The 19,549-nt window shown below is 45.5% G+C and overlaps 1 protein-coding gene across 1 annotated transcript in view; it reads right to left on the bottom strand.

Moving 5' to 3' along the window:
* VPS35L (VPS35 endosomal protein sorting factor like) overlaps nucleotides 1-17,333 on the bottom strand; it is a 134,521-nt gene extending 117,188 nt beyond the window's left edge. The window contains exons 1-5 of the mRNA XM_057749152.1: nucleotides 17,260-17,333; nucleotides 9,469-9,568; nucleotides 6,927-7,094; nucleotides 4,378-4,500; nucleotides 2,217-2,241 (exon numbers count right to left, since the gene is read on the bottom strand). Coding sequence (XP_057605135.1) covers nucleotides 2,217-2,241; nucleotides 4,378-4,500; nucleotides 6,927-7,094; nucleotides 9,469-9,568; nucleotides 17,260-17,276 — 433 coding nt within the window. The 5' untranslated portion in view covers nucleotides 17,277-17,333. The remainder of the gene's footprint in view (nucleotides 1-2,216; nucleotides 2,242-4,377; nucleotides 4,501-6,926; nucleotides 7,095-9,468; nucleotides 9,569-17,259) is intronic.
* Between the last annotated feature and the right edge of the window lie 2,216 nt (nucleotides 17,334-19,549).

Below are 19,549 nucleotides of genomic sequence, written 5' to 3'. Positions count from 1 at the left end.
TCACTTAATTGTTTTCCACAAACAAAAGGCCCTCTTAGGCTCATACTCACAGTGTAGAACTGTTGTACTAACAACGAACAAAACAACAATCCCACTGTCTGTCCAGAGGTGGAAACACTAGGGCTTCAAAGCTGCCTCTTCAAGCAAACAGGACTAGTGAGCCTCCTCCCATCCCCCACCAGCACAACTCTTCCCATCAGCAGGGACTGGCGGGGACAGAAGGAAAGGACTCTAAGCCGTGGGCAGGGCTCCATTCCATTCCTCTCTGGCCAGCTGGCTGTTGCTCTCCAGAGCCTCCTATTTCAGAACCCTTTCTCCATCTTAAAGGTGCTTCTGTTCTAGACCAGAGGTTCCCTTGCTCCCTGACGACCAAACTCACTCTCCGGAAGTGAAGTTTACTCTTTTAAGGCACTGGTTTCTTAGCTCTGGTGTTAACTCACAGATTTGTCTGGGATCAGCTAAGAGCATGGTATAATTATTTAATTACTAATAACTACTAACATCAAGAAGTTTCCAAATACTTTGATTTTTTTTTTACCTTGCTTCTACTTTTCCCTTCATTTTGAAATATGGTACAGAATACGCATATACGTACATTTTAACAGACAATTATAAAACCTTTGTAGCCACCACCCAGACTGTATATTGTCTTGCTTCTTTCATTCACCACTGACTTTAGTTCATGAAGCTTACCCCTGTCATTGAATGGAGCTGTAGCTCGCTCACTGTCACTGCTGTTTAGTATTTTCCATTGTGTGAGTACATGACAATTTATTTCTTATTCTACCATCAATGGATGTTTGGATTGTATCCTGTTTGGGGCTGCTATGAACACTTCTGTGCATGTCTCCTGGTTTATACATGCATGCATTTTTTCAGGGTGGTGTTTCTCAGACTTTTACAGGAATCACTTAAGGATGTGTTAACATGCAGAATCAGACTTTCAGTCGGCCTGGCAAGGCCTGCCACTCTGCCTTTCTAATGCCCCAGGTGTTGTCAACGCTGCTGGTCCTTGGACCACACTTTAAGAAACACAGATTTGGGCAGAGTTGAAAAAAATGCATTCTATAAAAGGCCATATGTAAGTATCTTAGGTTTTGTGAGTCACACAGTCTGTGTCACAACTACTCAACTCTGCCATTATAGCACAAAAGTGGCCATAGACAATATGTAAACAAACTGGCACGGCTGTGTTCCAATAAGACTTTATTCACAAAACCAAACCGTGGGCCAAATTTGGCCTCCAGGATATAGTTTGCCAATTTCTGATCTAAGGTATGTCCCAATAGTGGAACTGCTAGGTCAAAGGGTTGGCCCATCTTCACTTTTAATAGATGATGCCAAAGTGCTTTACACAGTGGTTGCGTCATTTCACACTCCCACCATCAACAACACAGGGGAGTTCCTGTTGCTCTATATTCCCACCAGCGAGTGATATTGTCACTTTCTGATCTCTCCAAGCTGGCAGACATGCAATGCTATGATTTACTTGTTTACGGCTTGGGGTCAAAGTTATGCCCATAACAAAGGTGCTCCCACTTCCTTGATTTGCAACTGCCCCACCAGCGATTTCCACGTAAACCCTGGAGGTGCTCCTCTGCACCCAGTGAAACGGGAGCTAAGACAGCAGCTTCAGAGTTACCCAGGAGCTTTGAAAACAGAATTCCTGGGTCCCCTTCCTCAAGATTCATTCAATAAGCAGAGTGGGGCCCAGTGATCTATATTTTCTATAGACCCCAGATGACCCGGCTGAACAGCTAGTTTGAGACACCCTGGTCCAGACTGTGTCTTGGCAGACTGCCCTTTACAGGGACCAGTGGCTGGTAAGACTGAATGCGTAACTCCCCTCACCGGTGCAGCTGTGTTTTCACAAGGGATAAAGATTTAAGGCAAAGGAAAGGATGTCTAAAAGGGAGAATTTCAACCATTCCCTAGCCAGTGAGGAGGCACACAGAGGGGAGACTACTGCTCTGTAATCCCAAAATCAAGCAGTGAGTTTCTGTTTTACTCCTAGTAAACTTTTTGGTCTTTTGTTTTCATTTATCATCTAAATATGTATTTCAATTCCACTAAGCCTATACATAATCTAGGAAATAATAGCTTCACTTGAACTAAACGTCAGGATTGGATACTTCAAACTTTTTTCCCTTAGGAAAATTATATTAAAGGCAATGAGAGAACGCCCCATCAAAACAGTAACAACAACAAAAACCCACCTTTTTCAGATCCCATAAAAAGATTCTGCAGAGGCAAAAAACAAATATTAAGATTTTTTTAAAACGTACTGGATTCTATGACAAAAACTTTACTTATGAATGAAGTATTCTAAGACAACATGATCCACCATTTTCCAACAAAGCCATTTACTTATGCAAATGAAAAACAGAAATACTTATTCAAAGGAAAAAAATACAGCTCACTAGAAACTACTAGAAATTCAAATTTCTACTCAAGTCAGGACTCTCAAAGGGAGCCAACAAAAAGCAAAATTTTCAGGACAATGGTGGCAGGTGAAAGCACGCAGCTTACTCTAATTCAGCGTTTCACAACCTCGGCAATATTGACGTTATGGGCTGGAAAATTCTGTCGTGGGGGGGCTGTCCTGAGCACTGTAGGATGTTTAGCAGTATCTCTGGTCTCTACCCACTAGATGCCAGTGGCACTGCCACAGTTGTGATAACCAAAAACATCTCCAGACACTGCGGAGTAAAATTACTCCTGGTTGAGGATCACAGCTCTACGTTAACTCAATGCAATCAGAAAACACTAAGAAAAAAATTTAAATAGTCCAGCAATTCTGCTCATCTTCTGCTTAACAAGTACAGACTCTGGGAGAAGGAGGAACTAGAACCTTCCTACCTGCTACCGAGTTCGCCCCTTCCCCCCTGCTCACAGGCCCGATTTCTGATGGGCACGCTGCACACAGCCCGTGACTACCTTCAAGGTAAGTCTAACTGGACATGCCGAGGGGACCCTAGGAAGTGGGGTTTTTTTTTTTTTGGCTGTACCGCTTGCCATGTGGGGTCTTAGTTCCCCAACCAGGGATCAAACCCAAGCCCCTTACAGCGGAAACTCGGAGTCTTAACCGCTGGACCGCCAGGGAAGTCCCAAGGAAGTGTTCTAGAATGAGAAAGGGTACATCCCACTTTCCCCTTTCTGCCTTCTAACAACTTGGACCTGAGGTGACACTGGACATGACAGAGCAGCAAGACATAAAGCCCAGGCCCCTAATGACTCTGGAGCCGCCACACAGCCCTGGACTACCTGCCTCTAGACTTCTTTCCAGTATGAAGAGAGAGGAACATCACTCCTGACTGGGGGGGCTTCCGTTACAAGCGAGCCCTCGATGACACAGGCATTAACCTGCCTTCCCCGGCTGAGCAACTTGCAGAGCACAGGGTAAGCCTCGGGTGCTAGCCAATAACTTGACCTAGTGAGTGCCGCCCAAAGACAGTGAACTTCCAGCCCTGGCAGAAAGCCCCCCAGCAGGACTCCCTGAGCAACAGTAAGACGTTAACCCTCTTCACATGGCGCTTTCCTCCCGTCATAACTCTCACCTTCCCCAGAGACGGGACACTGCGGCTCCAATGCCTTCTCTGAACTGTGCCTGGTCCCCGGTTCCTAACACATTTTTTGAGAAACCAATCAGCACGTTTCCTCCTCTCCGAGGAGTATTCTGTTCTGCTCACGAGGTGATTTTTTAGAAGCACCTGATGATGGGGGCTGGTTGTCAGGGGAACCAACCACATGCTCAGAGGGCATGAACTTTCCACCTCCCTGATTTCTGGGAAGGGGAGAGGGGCTGGAGGTCGAATCAATCACCGGTGGCCAATGGTTTAATCATTTCTATGCAATGAGGCCTCCATAAAAACCCAAAAGGATGGGTTCACAGACCTTCCAGGTGGTGAACCAGAGCACATCCACCTGCAGCCGTGCCGGACTCCACAGTCCATGGAGCAGATGCTCCTTTGTTCAGGACCTCACCTAGGTATCTCTTCACCTGGCTGTTGGTTCATCTCTTTTACTATCCTCATAATAAACCAGTAACCTAGTCAGTTCTGTGAGCCACTCTAGCAAACTAACTGAACCCAAAGAGGTGGTCACAGGAAACCTCTGATTTATAGCTAGCTGGTCAGAAGCCATGGAACAACCCGGACTTTTGATAAGCATCTGACATGGGAGACGAGCTCTAACCTGTGGGACCTGGTGCTCTCGCCAGGTCAGAACTGCGTTGGTTTATAGGACACCCCGCTGGTGTCGAAGAACTGCTTGTTGGCGGGGGAAACCCACACACTGGAATCGAGTACAGAATCGTAATAACAAAAAGAACTGCTAAATCTGAGGTAGACGCTGGGAGAAAAGTGTCCTGGTACTCACGATAGAGAGTTTTTCCGTGGTAGTGTACCGGGCAAGGATTTCTCCTCGTTTGCTGGCCCAAGGCTCAAAATCTGATCCTACGATGGAGGCACCATCTCTGTCACATTTCTTTCTGGAGTTGTCCTAAGGAAAGGCAAGACAATCTCTTCAGCAGCAGTTTTTGAATCTTTTAAAAAAACTTTAAACAGGGACTTCCTACGTGGCACAGTGGTTGGGAATCCGCCTGCCAAGGCAGGAGACATGGGTTTGATCCCTGCCCCAGGAAGATCCCACATGCCACGGAGCAACGAAGCCCGTGCGCCACAACTATGGAGCCTGCGCTCTAGAGCCCGTGAGCCACAACTACTGAAGCCCACGTGCCTAGAGCCCATGCTCCGCAACAAGAGAGGCCACCACAGTGAGGAGCCCGTGCACCACAATGAAGGATAGCCCCCACTCTGCCGCAACTAGAGAAAGCCGGTGTGCAGCAACCAACACAGCCAATAAAATAAATAAATAAGTAAATAAATAAATAAAAAAGTATAAACCACCATGGTGATGACAGATAACACGGTACTGTATAACTGAAATTTGTTAAGACAGTAGAACTTAAATGTTCTCACCAAAAAAAGGGTAAATATGTAAGGTAATGGATGGGTTAACTTTCACAATGTACATGTGTATCACATCACCACATTGTACGCTTTAAATATCTTACAATTTTATTTGTCAATTATACCTCAATAAAGCTAAAAAAAAGTATTGCGCAGAAGGCAGATAGTCCCTCGTTGGAGAATATAACAGATCTGTCTAAAGATTTACTATGATAAAAAGTTTTCAGGCCAATTTACCACAAATGGCCAATAAACCTATCAAAAGATGCTCAAACTCATTAAGGATCAAGGAAAGGCAAGCTGAAAGAGATGATTTTTCAACAATCAGAATGGCAAGATTTAAAATGACTGATAGGGCTTCCCTGGTGGCACAGTGGTTAAGAATCCGCTTGCTAATGCAGGGGACACGGGTTCGCGCCCCGGGCCAGGAAGATTCTACAAGATCTCTAAGCCCATGCACCACAACTACTGAGCCTGTGCTCTAGAGCCTGCGAACCACAACTACTGAGCCCACATGCCGCAACTACTGAAGCCCACGCGCCTAGAGCCCGTGCTCCACAACAACAGAAGCCATGGCCATGAGAAGCCCTCGCACTGCAACAAAGAGTAGCCCCCTGCTCTTCACAACCACAGAAAGCCCATGCACAGCAACGAAGACCCAATGCAGGCAATAAAATAAATAAGTAAATAAATAAATAAATAAATAAAACAAAATAAAATGACTGATAATATCCCAGCAAGGATGCAGGGGACAGGAACTCCAAAATACTGTTATGCTGATGGGAGTGGAAACTGGTGAACCCTTTCTGGAGAACAACCTGGCAGTAGCCACCTAAACATTATGTATATGTTGCCTTAACCCAGTAACAAATTCCTAAGAAGCTACCCTGCAGGAATCCCTGCGCATAGGCACCAAGATCTATGTAGGCTCAAGGACCAATGCAGCGCTGCCTATACCAGCAAACACCATGCACACACAGTCTACATGCCCATCATGGCAAATTACAGCATGTCCCCAGAATTCCCTGGTGGTCTAGTGGTTAGGACTCTGCACTTTCACTGCTGAGGGCCCGAGTTCAATCCCTGGTCGGGGAACTAAGATCTGACAAGCCAGGAGGTGCAGTCCCCAAAAAACAAATAAAAAAATTTAAAATAAAAGCATGTCCCGTTCCTTACAATACAATGCAGCTGTTCAAAATAAGGTTTGTTCTATAAGTACTAATACAGAAAATTCTCCAAGACATATTGTCAAGTTAAAAAAAAAGTATATATGTTAAAAAAAAAAAAAAAAAAAAGTAAATACATGTATGGAACGCCAGCAAAGAACGATGGTGGATTCTGAAGTCAGACTGCCCAGGCTTAATTTCAGCTTGGATGTCACTTAACATCTCTGTTCCTCTGTGTGGGCCTCTTTAAACGAGGCTTACACTGCACAGGGCGTATGAGAACTACACTTGGAATGCACTTGGAAAACACCTGCTACACAGTTAGCTGATACTCACTATTGTCGCTTTCGTTATTTATATATGAGTATGTATGTAAATGTTCAGAAATTGTCATAAATACCTCTGAAAATACAAAGAAAACGTTAAAGAATACACATTACACTGATAACACTGATGACCTCCAGAGTGGAGAACAGAATGAGAACTGGTCAACTGGGCTTCATCTGTAATATTTGTTTTTTACATGAAAAATTAGTAAATTAGTTACATAACTACATAAAAATAAATCCAAAAGAAAGAGTATGAAAAGAGTGAAATGAAAATAAAGAACTTTTAAACACTAAAAAAAAAAGCAGCAGCAGCAATTTCCAGGATCTACAGCAGCCTCACCAACAGTGTCCTCGAGTCTGGATTACTGGAATTGTTACAACCAGAGTGCGCTGCGCATTTCTTGTGCAATGAAGATCCCCATCCCTGCACCCACAGGACCGACTGCAGCTGGGAGCATTACCGTAGTGGCCGCCAGGGCTGCAGGGTCAGCAGAGGCTGCAAACATGGAGAGGGGGTCAGTCCCATCCAGGACACTGCTCAGCGGGTCCACCACGGAGCTGGAGGATGAAGAGGACGTGGAAGAAGTGCTTCCTTTCCGGCTCACTTTCTTTGTCTTTGACTCTGTGACCTGCGGGGGAAATGTGTGGAGGTAAAATAACTTTTCCCAATGAAATACTCAAATGGATTTTCCCTCATTCCATTATGAACTGACCATTCCTTTGCAGCAGGGACACATTTTTTTGTGTGACAAACTGACATGACTCAGAATCCCAGCTGTCGAGGAAGGGAAGGTGAGAAGCTGGAGTTAGGCAGGGAGAGACAGGGCCATTGTGAGTTACAAGTGATGCTATAACCAAATTCCTGTAGGGCCTTCTTACTCAAAGCGTGGTCTCTGGACAAGCAGTATCCGTATCACCTGCCAGCTATAAATGTGTAGACTCCCAAGCCCGCCCCGGACCCACTGCATCAGAATTTGCCTCTTGCAGCATTGGTCTAGGTAGGGTAATCAACTAGGGTACAAAAGATCCCAGGGTCATCATACTCAAAGACAGTCTCAGTGGCTCCGCACGGCCATCTCATCACCACAAGCAGTGAGTGCTTAGGAGAACTGTGGATGTGTTGAGGAGCGAGTGGGGGTGCTGGGGTGTGAAGCCGTGTTTTCTTTCCACTGCCCCCATTCCTCCCCAACTTCAGAAGACCGGACTGGGGTGAACCCCTGAGCCAAGAGGATCCAACCAAAGTCTGTCTGCTGAAAATTTAGAATTAACATCCAAAAGGGCTAGTTGGCGCCACTCCTTTTTAAATGAAAAGCTATGAAAACCTAGAACCAATCTCAAAGAGAGAGAAAGAGGATGTAACAGAATGAAGGAGAGAGGGTGTTGGATAAAAGAGAATTTGGCCGGCCTCTGTCCCTGGTTCCTGGAAGGGAGACTCTAAGTCCTTGGAGCATCGGTCATTCACGAGCCCCTCAATCACACCTGAGTTTATGCTAATGAGAGGCTGCTGCATGGGGCTGGTCACAACAAAGACCAAACATGTGATGAGAGGGTTGGGACTTTGAGCCAGGTGATAACAGCCTCCCTTCAGGAGAGGAGAGGGAAGCTGGAGATCAAGTTCAATCATGTGGCCAAGGAGTCAATCACTCATGTCTAAGTAACCAAACCCCAATAAAAAGCTTGGACCCCACAGCGCAGTGGAGCTTCCCAGCTGAACACGTGACGTGCTGGCAGGTGATGCACCCTGACTCCACAGGCAGAGGCCAGCGAGCGCTGCATCTGGGACCCTCCTCCTTGCCCTGTATGTCTCTTAATTTGGCCAGTCCTCATGTGCATCCTTTATAATACAAATATAAACATAAATACTACACTTTTCAGAGTTCTGTGAGTTGTTCTAGAAAATTATCAAACCTGAGGGAGGGCTCTGGAAACCCCTGGATTTGTAGTCAGTCAGTGAGAAGTACAGGTAGCCTGGGGACCCCCAAATCTGCAGCTGGAGTCTGAAGCTAGGGCACTTTTATTGAAGACCATGCCCTCAACCTGTGGGGTCTGACACTAGCCCCAGGAAGTCGGGTGAAGTGCCTCCCACTGGGGCGTGTTTGTTGTTCCTACCTGCCTTGCCTCCATTTCTCCACCTCCCAGGCTCAACAGTCCAAACTTCCTTTGTGAAGGCAGCCCTGCCTGACTCTCAGCTCTTAGAGACCTGGTGGCGTGGACTCTGCTCCCAGTTCCCAGGGTAGGGCATGAGCCCCAACCCAATCCATCAGCATCATCTACACCCCAGGCACCAGCGCTGATTCAGGGAAGGACACGTGGGTCAACAGAGCAAAGGGAAACTGCAGAGAAGAGACTCTCGCTGCTGCTGGGTTTGAGTGCCTGAGATTGGAACCAACTCACTGGCGGGTCAGCCGCAGCCACATGAGCCCGTGGGGATCTGAGGGGCCCTGGGAGGCTGAAGCTCGGTCTTGTGACGTCCTGCTTTAGGCAGTCGCCTCTGTGTGTTCTCAGGTTCTCTGTCATTCAGAAATGTCATGTCCTCAGTGTCCCCTGGCATCTGTCAACCTCATCCCACCCAAGGATGACAACCACACAGCTTCTGTTACTTGTTAATAAAAAAAGCACTAACCCAGACAAGACCATCTACGTCTCTTGCCTGCTTTCTGTTTTGTTTTTTTAAATAAACTCACAGACAAATTAAGATGCTATTCAGGACAGCACTCTATATTAGTAATTAGAGTGATTTTAATATTGCAAATAGACAAATTAGGAAGTATTTTGTTTATACCTCCAAATCCATCCCATACACCTGATCACCTCACTGACATGAGAAAGGGAATAAAAATCATGATGGGTGAGACCAACATCACAAAAAAATGGGGCAGAGAACAAACTGGTTGATTTCAATATCAAAAGCAGCTACCACTGACAAAATGAGAAAGACTGAGGAATACTGGCTATCATTTTGTGGAATAAGAATGTCACAGAGGGACGCTTGACAAAACTTACAGTTATGGGTTTCAGTGGATGATAGTCCCCAAACTCCAGTGGTACAGCCTCCAACCGGCATGATGCAAACTCAGCCTTGTAGTTCCTACTCCTGGAATGCCTGGTAAACAGCAAAACCCAGAAACCAATTAGTTGCAGAGGCACACACACTAAACACTTTTTGCTGAGACTTCCTCAGTGATGAGATAGTTTACAGTGGAACAGCATTTCTACCAAGACCAATAAGAAATGGTAAATTAGGGACTTCCTAGGTGGCGCAGTGGTTAAGAATCTGCCTGCCAAATGCAGGGGACACGGGTTAGATCCCTGCTCCAGGAAGATCCCACACGCAGAGGTGCAACTAAGCCCGTGTGCCACAACTACTGAGCCTGCACTTTAGAGCCCGAGAGCCACAACTACTGAGACCATGTGCCACAATTACTGAAGCCCATAGCCCGTGCTCTGCAACAAGAGAAGCCATGGCAATGAGGAGCCCGCACACCACAACGAAGAGTAGCTCCTGCTCACTGCAACTGGACAAAGCCCATGTGCAGCAACAAAGACCCAACACAACCAATAAATAAATAAATAAATACATAAATAAATTTATAAAAAAAAAGAAATGGTAAATTAAAAGAAAATGTATTAATCAGTTTGAAGGTGTAAGGAGCTGTGGAGGCAAACAAGGCCTGCGAGGGCAGACACCAGAACAGAGGTATGCACACCAAGGTGATGCCGACTTGCTCGCCCAGCTGTCTCTCACCGAGCACTGCTGACTCGGCGTGGGACAGAAACCTAAAGCCAGGCAGAGGACGGCTACTAGGAAGCAGAGTAGCCAAAGAAGCTTTAAGGAAAACTCACAGGGCTGGAGAGAGAAACTAGGGCTCAGGGCTACGGAGACAGCCAGGGTTTGAAGGAAGAGCTTCTGAAGGGAAGGGAGTGCAGAGAAGTGAAAGATTCAGTCCTGGTTTCCCCTCAAAGTATTCTCCAATTAAGCCGTGGAAGAGCAAGAGGAAGAAGTCACATAGATGAAGAACAGACAGTTTTCATCAGTCTTGTGGAGGCTTAACAAGTGAAGGGATTAGTGAGAAGGAAAATAAAAGGGGAGAGATTACCCATATTGAAGCATGGAGAGGAAAAAAGATGAAAAACACAGAAGAGTGTAAAAGACATAAGGGACATGAAGAAAGGCCTAATGCTCATACGATTTGAATTCCAAGGAAGAAGAGAGAAAGAACAGGCAGAAGCAGTATTTGAAGAGATAATAGCTAAAATTTCTCCCAAACTAAAGAAAGACATCAATTCACAGATTCAAGAAACACCTGTGCTGCAAGCAAGACCAGTACAAAAACAAAACAAAAAACAACCATACTTAGGGCCTTCATAGTAAAATCGCTAAAAACTAAAAAGAGAGGATTTCTTAAAAAGGAATAAAAGTATGTTATTTTCAAAGGACAACAGCAGATTATTATCTCAGCACAGGAGTGAGAGCTAGAAGACAAAAGAATGACACCTTTACAGTACTGAAAGAAAATAACTGCCAACCAAGACTTCTAGACCTAGTGAAACTATCCTGCAAACATCAAGGCAAAAGAAAGAAGTTTCCAGTCAAAGAAAAAGGAGAACAGCAGCAGCAGCAGAATCACACTTTAAATTTTTTTAAAATGCTGAAAGTAGAAGGAAAATGATCCTAGTTGAAAGCAAAAAATATGTTAACATGTATATACATACACACATACGCGTGTACATATGCGCATATACTATATATATACAAAGAGCATACATAAGATAAAGATATAGGTAAAACTAAACATCAACTACAAAAAATAACTTCTTATGGTGTTTAAAATACATATAGAATTAAAGTGCATGACAACTAGAACATAAAAGGCAGGAGAGGTGCTACAGTCTGAATGTGTGTCTCCCTAAAATTCACAGGTTGAAATCCTAAGCCGCAAAGGTATTAGTAAGTGGAGCCTTTGAGAGGTGCTTACATCTTGAGGGTGCAGCCCTCATGAATGGGATTAGTACCCTTATAAAAGAGGCTCCAGAGAGCTCCCTAGCCCCTTCCACCATGTGAAGACACAGTAAGAGGGTGGTGGCTGTGAACCAGGAAGAGTGCCTTCACGTGACCATGCTGGTGCCATGATTCTGGACTTCCAGCCTCCAGAACTGTGAGAAATTAACTTTCGTTGTTTATAAGTAAACCAGTCTGGGGTGCTTCCCTGGTGGTCCAGTGCTTAAGACTCCGTGCTCCCAATGCAGGGGGCATGGGTTCAATTCCTGGTTGGGGAACTAAGATCCCACATGCCTCCTGGCACAGCCAAAAAACAAACAAACAAAAAAATAAACCAAAAGGAAAACCAGTCTGTTGTATGTCATTACAGCAGCCCAAACGAACTCAGACAGAAAACTAGTACCAGGTATAACAAATACCTAAAAATATGCAAGCAGCTCTGGAACTGGATGATGGGTAGAGGCTGGAAAAGTTCTGAAGTGTGTGCTAGAAAAAGCCACTACCCTGAATGGACTGATTATCCAGTGATTATTGTGAGGGCTCAGAAAGAAGAGAAGATCCTGCCCCTGTCCCCCTCCCTCACCTTTTATGCCACCGACTTGTTAAAGAAAATAGACCCCAAGCTTTGCTAAGCACCCACCTAATACTTCTTCATAATTACATTGCATGAGTCATAATGCAGGACACATGATATTTGAATAATTTAAAACCCCATATACAGACTAGTTACAATTTGTTCACTGAGATTATATAATGACATTAAAGATGCAGCTGAATGTTTCTAAAAAAAAAAAGATATGTTTGAGACAATTAGGGAAATTGAATATGAACCAGGTATTAAATAATTTTAAATGATTATTATCAAGTTTTTTAGTTGTGATTATGGTATATTATGTAAGAAAATACCCTAATTTCGGAGATTGACGCCAAAGTATTTAATGAAAAAATTCCATGACTTTAGATTTGTTTTAAAATGCTTCATAAATAAAAAATAGATAAATCAAGTGCTGTGAAATGTTAGACTTGTTGAATACGGGGTTCATCTTACAATTTTCTCTTCTTTGACAAAGTTTTAATGTTTTTCCCATAATAAAAGATTCTTTTTAATTGATAGCCAAAAAAAAAAAAAGAGAGAGAGAGAGAGGAAAGCTGTAGAGAAAGCCTCAACCTTCTTAGAAAATAGCTAAGTGGTGGTAAATAGAATGTTGGTCAACCGCGGAAGGTAAAGGTCATTCTGATGAGCCCTCAGACAGAAAGGAGGAACAAGCTTTTGGACGATAGAGGAGCACAATCCTTGTCATGAAATAGCAAAGAGTTTGTCTGAACTAGTCCTTGTCCTGGTGTTTTGTGGAAGACAGAACTTGTGAGCAATGAAATTTGATACTTGGCCGAAGAAATTTCTAAACAAAGTGTTGAAGAAGCAGCATGGCTTCTCCTGAATGCTTATGGTAAAATTCAAGAAGAGAGGAATGACTTAGAGGCGAAATGGCTGACCAAATGGCAAACAGACTTATAATCTTGGAAAACTCAGTTTCAAAGAGGACAGGAAGCTGGTTCCTTTGTTGCCTTGGCCTCCAAATGCCTTGAATTCATCCCTTTCGATGCCCACCCCACCCTCCCACCCCCATTCACAGCTTCTTGACTTCATCAATATCTGTATGAACCCAAATCTAATTGTGCCGTGCCATTATTCAGCTTTACTCAATAAGCCCCACACACAGTACAAAAGAACTGAGATCCCATGTAATTTCACTTCTATGCCTTTCTAACTAAATTTTGCTTTCAGTGTTAGGAGAGGAGAAAAGCTCACTAACAATACAGACTGGCCTCTACTTGTTTTTTGTTTTTAAAGGAAAACCCCTACCACAATATACTGCCTGGTCCCTTTGGGTCACAGTTACTAAATATATATTGTTTTCACCTTCCAAAAATATTGCAGTTGAATTCACTTATGCAATATTCTTCCAAACTCCTTTTAATATGCTACCAGCCAATCCTTGATTTATAAAACAAACAAAACCTGAGGAATAAATTGGGAGACTAGTCATCAACAGCCATAAGGGAGTTTTAAAAATCAAATTATACTTTTCCTCCTCTCAGATCACTCTTAACTCTATCATAGAATTTTGAAAGGCAAATTTAATAGAATGAGTAGAAATGTAATCTGACCAGAAATTTAACTATAATAATTATTAAGAAATCAACAGCTAAGAAAAGCATGGTATCGGAACAGCAATACGATGTGATACACAACAACCAAACAGCAGTTCTCATGTATTATGAGCCCCACAGCGGGCCACCCTGAAATATGGTATACTGATGATTCTGAATTAAAGTTACTTAAGAAAGCGCTGATGTAAAAAGGGACACTTTGACTCTCCTCTCTGTCTCCCTGAAAACAGGAAGTCAGTCTCCCACGTGAAAGGTGCCCTCCCTGCATCTGGAGGCAGGACACCCTTGTCACCAGGGATAGGGAACTCAGGGCTGAGAAGCCTATATAAACGAACCTTCCTATTCTTTACTACCACAAGCCTGCTATTTAGATTCTTCACTAATTAAGCACCCAAAGCCCAACGTCCTTCGTTCTGTCAATGCCTCACAAATTTATAGTTTCTTCATCTAAAAAGTATACAAGCTGCCTGTTTTGGCCACCTCTTAGGTCCTATGAGACCTCCAAAACACACCCATTAAAACTTGTTCTTTTTCTCTTCCGTTAATTTATCTTCTGTCAATTTTATCATTAGTCCAGCCACAAGAACTCAAGGGGGGGGGGGGGGGGCGGTAATTTCCCCTCTCTGACACTATATACCAGGATTCAGGTCAAGTCCTTTACCTCTATTTCCTCATTTAATCAATCCTATGAGGTAGGTACTATCATGCCTATTTTTCAGATGGTGAAGCTGAGGCTGTTGGTAATCTGCAAGAGGTGAGCAAGGGATAGAGACAGATGCAAACTGAGGCAGCCTGCCTCCAGGATTCAGTAATTCTACAGATCATCTATAGGTCAACTTGAGTATCTTAAAAAGCAACTGTCCTTTCTTTTTTCTTTTTTTTCAAGTTTGAAGGGGGGGATTTCTTTGGGGAAAAAATATTGCTTCTGGAAAAGAAAACCTTTAAAAAAAAAAAAAAAAGGAAAGGAAACATTTACACTTCCTGAAAATCCATGTCAAGTTGCTATTTTGATTTCTCAATCACTTCTTGGATTATTTGCTCTCAGTCCTAAGAGTTTCCAATAGGTTGAGATATGAGAAGTATTTTCAAGGTCTGGGTCTTTGGTAAGGCTAACAGTGACCCCTAGTGGGCATTTTCTCAAAAAGCCTTGCTTTTCTTCTTCCTTCCAACACAGCTGATAAACTGGTAAAAATCCCCCCAAACTCCAGCTCCCAGTAATGAGCAAGGCTGGTCCTTGGCAGTTGCCACAGAAAAAAGGCCACTATTTCATATCTCCACTCCTAGCCTGGTCTGGCCAAGTGTGGGCCACATCACCAGCAAGAGCATCCTCTGGGGAGTGTTGAAATATCCCCACCTACAGGGTCAGGGTCTGCATTTCACCAAAACTGCCAGGTGATTGATAACGCACGTTGAAGGCTGACACAGCCCTATTTTTAAATCACTTACACTGGACAACATGAATGTGTAGAAACCCTACTACCAGTTACCAAATTAATCTCCTTATACTGGAAATACCGAAATTCACTAACTGCTTTTTCATTCTCAAGTAACTTTTTAATTACTAATAACGTAATCTGGCCACACAGTTTTTTATCCCCCAATCAAAATATACTCTCCCTCCCCAATAAAGTCGTAAATAATGTAGAAATTCTGACTCCAAACAATGGTATTTTTGACAGTGCTATGACCACAGTACTGACCAGGAAATGTGATCCACAGTGCACTGGACATCTCACAGGTGAGGTCAGTAATAACAAAAAGCGAGAGTGAGAAGAGGCATTTTTGGGAGACCCATGACAACACAAACAGGACTCAGGAGTCCTGCAACCCAGGAACCTCAGACCAGGACCTAGACTGCAGGGCCAGCTGACGATAATGATTAAGATCACAGGTCTCAGCTCCAAACCTCAGTGCTCCCTGCAGACTGGAAATCTAAATGAACGGCTTCATTTTTCCGTCTCCATTTCCTCATCTGAAAAACGGGGGTTTTAGGAGATGAGATGTTGCACGTTCAGCACTTAACACAGTGCCTGGCACAAAATAAAGGCTCGATAAATGTTAAGTTTAATGACAGAAACATATTTCTCCTCTGAGGGCCTCCTCGGCTTCCTCATTCATTCCATAAATATTACTCAGCACCTACTATCTGCCAAGCTCCATGCCAGGCTTTGGAGATACAATGATGGTTAAAACTCAGTCCCTTTAACTTAAGCAGCATCAAGTCTAGTGGGCAAACTTAAAAATGAACACATGCTACCACAGACAGAAATGTTTAGAGCACAGTCAGACTGGGAACTGCGGAGACCCTAGACACTAAAAGGCTTACGGCGCCTCTCTCTGTAAAGCAAAATATACCAAAGGTAAAAATGTACTGGGATTAAACAAAATCTTCCCGGATTTTAGGATTATGAAATTCCAGCCAGGTAAATTCATTGATGCCCTATGTATTGGCATTTAAGCCTTAGTAATTCCCTAAAAGGGGTTCTGCATGACTAGGTCAAAGAAAACTCAGGGTGGGGCATATAAGAACTCACTGGCATCCAATCCTGATTTAGTGTACCAAGACTCTTGAAGGAAGACTCTTGTAAAGAGTTACCCAGGTGAAGGGAACACAAGGAAGATTGCTCAAGCATAAAACCAGAAGCATGTATCTGATTATTTCTAAGGTCCAGGGCTGTATATTTCTTTCATTTGCTCACTCACTCACTCACTCAATGTAGACCACTTCATATCATTTGCAGAGAAAGATCAGAAAATAATCTCCCTTTCTGAGATGTAGGGGAGAGTTCATGTGCCCAAATAATTTCACTACTACCATCACAACTTGCCCCTGTTCTTCACACACTCGTAGCAGCAGCTGCAGCCTGAGGCGCCAATCGCTCCCAGCTATTCCAGCCAACAAGAGCCCCGATAGGCCCACCAGCTTTGGCACGCGCCATTGGCTTCTTCTTGATGAGCTCCTATTCATCCTCCAAAACCCAATTTAAGACTCTTCCTCTCTCAAGCTTTCCCCAAGCCGCCAGGTGTGCCTCATCCCAGTGCCTTCTTTGGATATCCTTCTATTCTGCGTATCTGCTCAACTAAACTGTCAGCTCTTTAAGGCCAAGGAGTAGGTTTGAGGGTTCTGCATCCTCAGTGCTGCGTGCAGCGCCCTGCACAGAGGAGAATGAACTGCAGCCATTTCACAGATGAGAAGAGCAAGTCTCCTCTCGGTGAACGCAGTCATTCAGGAAACAGCCAGGTCTTCCGAGACCAGAGCTGAGTCCACCATTCTCTGCATCCAGCGCCCCCAGCACCCGCCAACTTCTGGGAAAGCGGAAGCCGGGGAACTTGAGCGTTTCTTAGGGAATGAATGGAGACGCGGCGTGGAAGGCGCGGGAAGGGACAGCAGAGAAGAGGACCGAGATCCCACCCGTCCGGCTTCGGGGAGGTCCTCTGAACCCGGGTAGCGGCCGGGGATCGGTGGTCAAGACCACCTGGGGATGCGGTGTGAGACTCCATCAAACCCAAAAGAGAGCAGGGCACACACTCCCTCACAGAGACACTCACCGAGACAGAGACACAGTCCCAGAGACAACCAAAGACGCCACCTCCCTAAAGCCCACCCGCCGCTTCTTCCTTACCAGGGAAAGGCGGCCATCTTCCCGGTCACATGACCGCTAGTTCTGGGTCGGCCAGCCCAAGCCGCCCTTCCAGACCCCGCCCCGCCCGGCCGCCATGCTTGTGAGGGGCGGGCGCCCTCCTACAGGGCCCGGGACGCCACAGCCGCCATGATTGTGAGGGACGGGCGCTCTCCTACAGGGCCCGGGACGCCATGATTGTGAGGGGCGAACGCCGCCCCGCCCGCCATGATTGTGAGGGGCAGGCGCCCTCCTACAGGACCCGGGACGCCATGGTTATAAGGGGCAGGTACCCTCCTACAGGGCTCCAGCCGCCATGATTGTGAGGGGCGAGCGCCCTCCCGCAAGGCCCGGGCCTCGGCGCCCCGCCGGCCATGATTGTGAGGGGCACCGTCGGCCCGCTAGGCTGCCGCTGCCGCCGCGAGGACGTGGGCCGGGATTTGGTGGCCGGTGGCCGCCTGGCCCGGCGGGAGTGGGAAGGGGGTCCAGCCTGCGCGTGCTTACGCAGCTAACTCGCCGTTTGTCCTGTGCGGGCCCCTGCGGCCCGCTCCGGGCACCGTGGAGTTTAGGCAAGAACGGTATCCACCTCCCAGGACTAACAACCTGGGTCTCTAAGGGCTGCCCTGGATCCAGATGGGGCCGCTTTTCCCCGGAACTCAAGTGTCTGGAGAAAGCGGGGTCAGCATCTCTCCCCACCTGGCGACGCCGTGCGGTTCTGTGAAGGTGGATGTGCGTTTCCACTGCAGAGCTTCTTTAGTGTTTCCTCCCATTCAGAAAGAATCAGGATATTTTACTAAACGCTTCGCATAGTAAGCAAGCATGCGTCAGGCTTCACTTACTCCTCACTGCAGGCCTCTGAGATTACAGGTAGTAAGTGCCGCAGCTGGAGTTTAATAGAGCTGAAGGGGCGACTGTTGGTTAACAGCTGGTTAATCACAAGGCAGCATGTGATCCTTTTTTCCCTTTGAGGTCAGAAAACCACATTCTCAACAACCTCCTCAGGAAAAGGCAATAGAGATGCCCTTAACCGTTTAATGGAGAGGGTACCTTAGCACTCTGAGTCCTGTTTCCCCACCTGTGAAATGAGGCTAATTCTGGCTGAGGGGAAAGGAGCTGGTTATGAAATGCGTGCAAGTGGTCAGCGCTCAGTTAAGCAGTACATCACTCACTGGACAGGCTAAACACTCATATTTACCTTCTGCGACCTTCCTGCTTCCAGAGCTTTTCTTTCCATGGCAGCAGACCTCGCAGTATATCATAAAGCAGGACGTCTCCCGTGTGAACTGCACAGACTCACTTGGGGGTCTTGTTAAATGCAGGTTCTGATTCAGGCCTGGGGCAGGGCCTGGGCTGCTGCATTTCTAACAAGTCCCCAGGTGGCACTGCTGCTGGTCTCTGGATGCAGAAGGGGCTGTGATGGTTGTGAGTGGTAAAGGGGCGGGGGGGGGGGGGGGGGGGCAGTATAACTCAAGAGGCAGCAGAGCAACACCACGCGCCCTTCAGCAGGTTCAGCCATACCCACCGGATCCGAACCCTGCTACCTCAGCTGTATTACACAGGTAATGGAAGTCATCCTCAGACAGGCTGTGAAAAGTTATGTGAAGTGCGAAGAAGGGATTTTCCCCACCGTAGGCTGAGAAGCAGAACCACAGTTCTGGTGGCAACAACTTTGTCAACCACCTCAAGAAAGTGAATTGAGTCATAGAGAAACTGACCAAACAGGAACAGATTAAATAAATGAAAGGGTAATATTTTACTGTCAGGTATAATTTTGGTTAATAATTTGTTCTTGGAGCTGTCTTTAGAACCTAACTAATGTGACTTCTCTGCGCCATATCCCAACCTGATTTGCTGTATTCCATGACTGAAAGTCTCCTTTGTTTTTTAAAATTACTTTTATAACCTACGTGTATGCCCACTATGGTCTGTTAGAGATAGCATTCCAACTTCACATGCTTTTTTATAACTATTACACTTCATCTGGGGGGAGGAGGGGGATTGTGTGTAGTGGTTCCTGGGACAGTGACACCTGACAGAAAAGATCTTCATCTCCAGGATGGATCCTTGTTTTCAGCTCAGTGTGAGTAATAAAGAGTTCTCAGCCATATTCATTATTCCCAGCTTATGAAATACACCAGAGTAAAGGGTGGCCACAGGAACAGGGAGGGGCTCTTCTCTCATGGCCTTGCAGATTATCAAATGTAGTACCTCCTCAATCAGAGGCAAAAATGAGGCCCATTGGCTACACGCACATTATGTGGTCAGGCAGCAGCAAGAGCAGGGTGCTTACTGC

The sequence above is a fragment of the Hippopotamus amphibius genome, chromosome 9 (genome assembly GCF_030028045.1).
Source record: "Hippopotamus amphibius kiboko isolate mHipAmp2 chromosome 9, mHipAmp2.hap2, whole genome shotgun sequence".
NCBI lineage: Eukaryota > Metazoa > Chordata > Mammalia > Artiodactyla > Hippopotamidae > Hippopotamus > Hippopotamus amphibius.
This window is presented reverse-complemented; position numbering and strand designations above follow the sequence as displayed.